General features: G+C 31.7%; 1 protein-coding gene across 1 annotated transcript; it reads right to left on the bottom strand.

Moving 5' to 3' along the window:
* Positions 1 to 2165: 2165 nt before the first annotated feature.
* On the bottom strand, positions 2166 to 3603 carry LOC131996736 (uncharacterized). Its single transcript, XM_059366566.1, has 2 exons — positions 2228 to 3603; positions 2166 to 2178 (listed from the first exon to the last, which is right to left on the bottom strand). The coding sequence occupies exons 1-2, from the start codon at positions 3601 to 3603 to the stop codon at positions 2166 to 2168; spliced, it is 1389 nt and encodes a 462-aa protein (XP_059222549.1).
* Positions 3604 to 5002: the final 1399 nt, after the last annotated feature.

Raw genomic sequence — 5002 nt, forward strand, 5'->3', positions numbered from 1 at the left:
TTAAATACCTATGTAATAGTATTATTTTTGTGAAACTATTAGTTATTGACATATATCGGATAGTACTGTAATTTATAAGTAATGCTTGTTGTACTATCATTACATTTTTATCAAATAAATAAAAAAATAAAAAAAAAAGATTGGCTCGTGTTTGTAGAAAAAAGACGTATATGTTCCAAATTTAAGTTCAATATCTAAATTTTTGTACCCACCACCATAGGATGGGGGTATATTAATCTAGTCATTCCGTTTGTAACACCTCGAAATATTCTTCTAAGACCCCATATATGTTCTTGATCGCTTTGCCGTTCTCAGTGGATCTAGCCATGTCCGTCCGTCCGTCAGTATGTCGAAATCACGATAGCGGTCAAACGCGTAAAGCTAGTCGCTTGAAATTTTGCTTTTTTTTTTTTTTTTTTTTTTTTAAATGTTTATTATTTCAGTTAATTAATACATAGTTCTATTAATAAACAAATAGATATATTATATAGTATAGTAATTCCTTACACTGTTCCCATAGGAATGCTCTAGTAATTCTAATATAATAGATAGTTTTTATTACATAGTTCGTTATAATAAATTAAGCCTAAAATAAGCTTATATATAATGTATCGCAATGAAAAAATTTGAACAAAAAACATCACTCATGTATATTTTTATATTTAGGTTAAAAAAGTGTCAAGGAGTATAAAACAAGATGGTTATGGCCTATGCCACCAATATCTTTGTATGCCTAAACTGTCAATCTTATCTCTTTGAGTTATTGTGGTATCAAATCTAGTATCAACGCCAGGGTTATTTATGTCGAAAGATTTTATATTGGCTCTTCTATATATATGGTAAAATGTAGGAATACCAAAATTGTCTTGAATACAACGTAATTTATCTAGATAAAGAAAAGCTTCAGGTGGAACGAACCCCGTTTCCAAGCATTTGTTAATATATAAATCATCAGCGTAGTAAGAGGCCATAATCAAATTGTTTGTAACATTTTCAGTAGATTTCATTATATGATTTCTAATTGTTTTAATTATAAAATTGTCTATTCTATTTATGTTTACAGCTTCATATAATACTCTATTGGATACAAATTTTTGGTAATTACTACTAGGTGTTCTATAAAGAGAGGTGCAGGAACGTAGGCATTTTCTTTCGAGTTTTCTGATTTTTTCCATATAAGAGGGTGATATGTTAAACCAAATTGGCGCACCATAGCATAAAATCGATCACACAACCGATGTGTATATCATAATTTTGATTTCCTTAACAATCTTCTTAGAAAAAAAATATAGATTTGTAAGCAAAAAACGCATTTCTAGCCTTTAAGATCTGTTTATTAATGTGTGAGTTAAAATATAGAAATCTATCCAAATATATTCCTAAGTATTTAACTTCATCCTTTACTGGTATATCTACGTTAGCCTCCCTGGATCGAATTCGGAAATCTTTCCAATTTCTCCTTATATTCCAGTTGCATTTGCCAACTGGAGGACGAAACAGGATAGCCTCACATTTGTGCAAGTTTATCTTCATATTCCAGTCTATACTGTACTGCTCAACAACATTAAAAGCAGCTTGTAGCTTGTTTTTTATATCAGCCATATTATAACCAAACTCATATATAATTATATCATCAGCAAACGCAATAATATTCTGTGTCCTATCTAATAAATCGTGTATATATAAATTGAATAAGATTGGGGCATTAACTGTTCCCTGCTGTAAGCCATTTATCATCTTAAAAACGTTCGAGCTACAATTCGCTCCCTTTCCTATAATATATTCCTTTTCATTTATCATGTTGTAGACTAAAACAACGAGATGAAAAGGAAGTTTGTAACTGAGCATCTTATAAATTAGAGCTGGTATCCAAATATTGTCAAATGCCTTTTCAAAGTCGATTAAACATGCCCCTGTACACGAAAGTTTATTCCAATTCCACTGTATGTTCGATACTAATAAATTAACTGCATGAATCGTAGAGTGCGTATGTTTGAAACCAAATTGCTTCTCACACACTAAGTTTAGTTTCAGACACTGTTGGCTTATAATATTATTAGAACAAATCTCAAATATTTTGCTAATATTAGGCAGCAAACTTATGGCCCTTAGGTTCTTGGGATGAGTAATGTCCCTATCTTTCTTAGGAATGACAACCATCTTTGCTATTTTCCAGTGCTTTGGGAAGAAAGCATTGTTAATCATATTGTTAAATAGTGTCAAATACTCAAATATCAATAGCATAGGGACTTTCTTAAGTATAATATTGGGTATCTTGTCAATTCCATACGATAATTTTCCTTTTAATTTGGAGAAGATGTACAAAATTTCCTCTCGAGAAGTAAAATAATCCAAATTAGAGGCAACTGGATCATTGGCCAAGTTCATATCATTGAAGTACGTTATCGTATTTAAGCCCTCTTCATATCTCACTTTGTCTTCCAAAAATGAGTTGAAGACTTCTATAACTTCCCTATGCACCAAATTCGTCTCATCAGTACTTTTTGAGGAATAAATACTTTCTAAATAAGCTCCTATGAAGTTCAATATATGTCCTTCGTCCTCTAATACATATTTATCAGATCCGTTCTCAATTCGTAGTGTCCGATGATCAATTTCAGCTCGATGTAAGAGACACATGTCTTCAGGAGGAATTTTCAAAATATTAATGTTGTCGGCTTTACGATTTCTAAGTATTTTTTTGGCTTCGGAAAACATAGTGGATGGGTTGGACGAATTAATTTTGTTGAACTTTTGCTCCAACTTTTTATTCATTGAAATAACGAAATTGTCTTGTAGGAGTTTTCTAACCATCTTAAGTCTATTTTTCATAAAACATAGAACAGTGGGATTAAGTACATTCTGAAATCTGTTGTGTTTCTTAATAACCGTTAAAATCCTGCTTTTCTCTTTCTGAAGAGTTTTTATAACTGTGTTTAATAATTCTTTCAAACGGTCTTTTTCCTTAAAAGATGGGACACTTTTATCAATTGCATTGGTTATTATATTGTTTAATCTTTCAACATGGAAAATTATTTCGTCATTTGATAAATTTCTATTGGCTGGGATAAAGCTATCATTGTTCAGAGCTTGCATAATCAGTTTCTCAAATTTCTTCCAATCAGTCCTTTTAAAATCTAGTGTTCGTGTCACACTAGACTGCAAAAAATCAAGTGGTTCCGCCTGCGTATTCCTAGAAACTACCATCTTCACCGCATTATGGTCACTATCATAATCTAGCGTCTCCAAACAGTTAACACTATTTCCTGTCTCATGAATGATCAGTCTCGAATCTACAATAAATATGTCCAAAAAAGAACCACTGCGAGGGAAGGAGGGTGAGCTCGAGGCGTATAGTTTACACCGATATTGAATCTCGTTTTCATATAACCAGTCGAACAGAGATACTCCCTTATCATTACCAATCGTGTTGCCCCACGAGCTGTGTTTGGAGTTCAGATCGCCCCCAAGTATATAATAATTATCTATGTAATCCAATTTAAGATACTCATATAGTCTCTTGAGATCATTCTTGAAATCTAAATTATTATTCCCCGCGGGATAATATGCTGATATTATGAATATCTGCCTATTGCCCGACATTGGGATTTTTATCACACATGTTTCTAGGGTGCGAAACCTCGGCGTTGCATATTCCTTAAAATGTATATTGTTTCTTATTAATATTCCTGTACCACCTCCTCTAGAACCAGAATTTCTATCTTTTCTTATGAAATTATAACCATCAAATGATAGTTTATGTTTATTTCCAAGTTTTGTTTCATTGAGTAATATAATATCAGGTTTGTATTTTTTCAAAAAAAGTTGGAGATCATACCTTCTATTAAGTCTTATTAATGAGTTAACATTTATTTGTATAATTATAAATTTATCGGAAGTATTTACAGCCATTAGTTATTAATTTCAAGAGCTGAGTACAAAGCATCTATTCTTGCTGCTTGATTTTGTAATTGTTTTTGTAAATTAGCTATTTGGTTTGCGATATTCTGTATGGAAAATTGAAGGTTTTGAAAGAAATCATTCCCAATATTTTGGTTTACATAAGGTTCCTGTCCATTAATTCTAAGGGCATTTGCATAACTTATATTTTTATTTACGCTAATATAGTTATGATTTCTATTCGTATTTTGATTGGTTTTTCTTTCCATTAATTTCTGTTTCAATTTTTTATATTCTTCACAGCCTCTATACGAAGCGGGGTGACCGTACTTTTTACAAAGCACACAAAAGAGCTTTTCCCTTTCAGTTGTATCCACTAGTTGTGTATTGCATTTTCCTATTTCGTGTGATTGGTTGCATTTAACGCATTTTGGTTCCAAAAAACAATTCGATGCACTGTGGAAAAATCCTTGGCATCTACGGCATTGAGGTATTTCATCTTTTTTTAGTGGTTCCCACTTTATAACTCTGTGCAAGATTCCTGTGATTGATCGCAGTTCTCTTATGTTGCCTTCAGGTTTAATTTGAACTAAGAACATGGGCAGTGTTTTGCCTTCCCTTTTAGTTTTACTAGTTTGAAAAGGACTGACTTTTACAAATTTCAGTGTTTCAGTTTCATATTCACGTAGTTCTTCAAGAATTGTTTCTATTTTTATGTTTTGCTCTAGACCTTTTAATATGAACGTTTTGTTTTTGGCACATTTTGGGGTGTATGTGTAATATTTTGTTTTGGTTTTTTTTAGATATGTCGTAACTCGTACAAAACTCTTTATACAATTCAAAAATAATGTATTTTTTTTATTTCTAGGATAATGTTTAATTTTAAAGTCTGCAATTTTTAGTCCATTCTTTACAAATTCAATTATTTCATTGGTTTCCAAATTAAATATATTAATGGGCGGAATTTTTTCTTTTTTGTTTTGCTCATTTGATGCGCTTTGCGTATTAACATTTGATTTGTTGTTGGGCATAGATGCATGGGGCTCTATGTTTTCAGATGGGTTTGTTGTTGCATTGTTGTAATGCAGCGAAGATGGGTTGC

This window comes from Stomoxys calcitrans, chromosome 4 (genome assembly GCF_963082655.1).
Source record: "Stomoxys calcitrans chromosome 4, idStoCalc2.1, whole genome shotgun sequence".
Taxonomy (NCBI): domain Eukaryota; kingdom Metazoa; phylum Arthropoda; class Insecta; order Diptera; family Muscidae; genus Stomoxys; species Stomoxys calcitrans.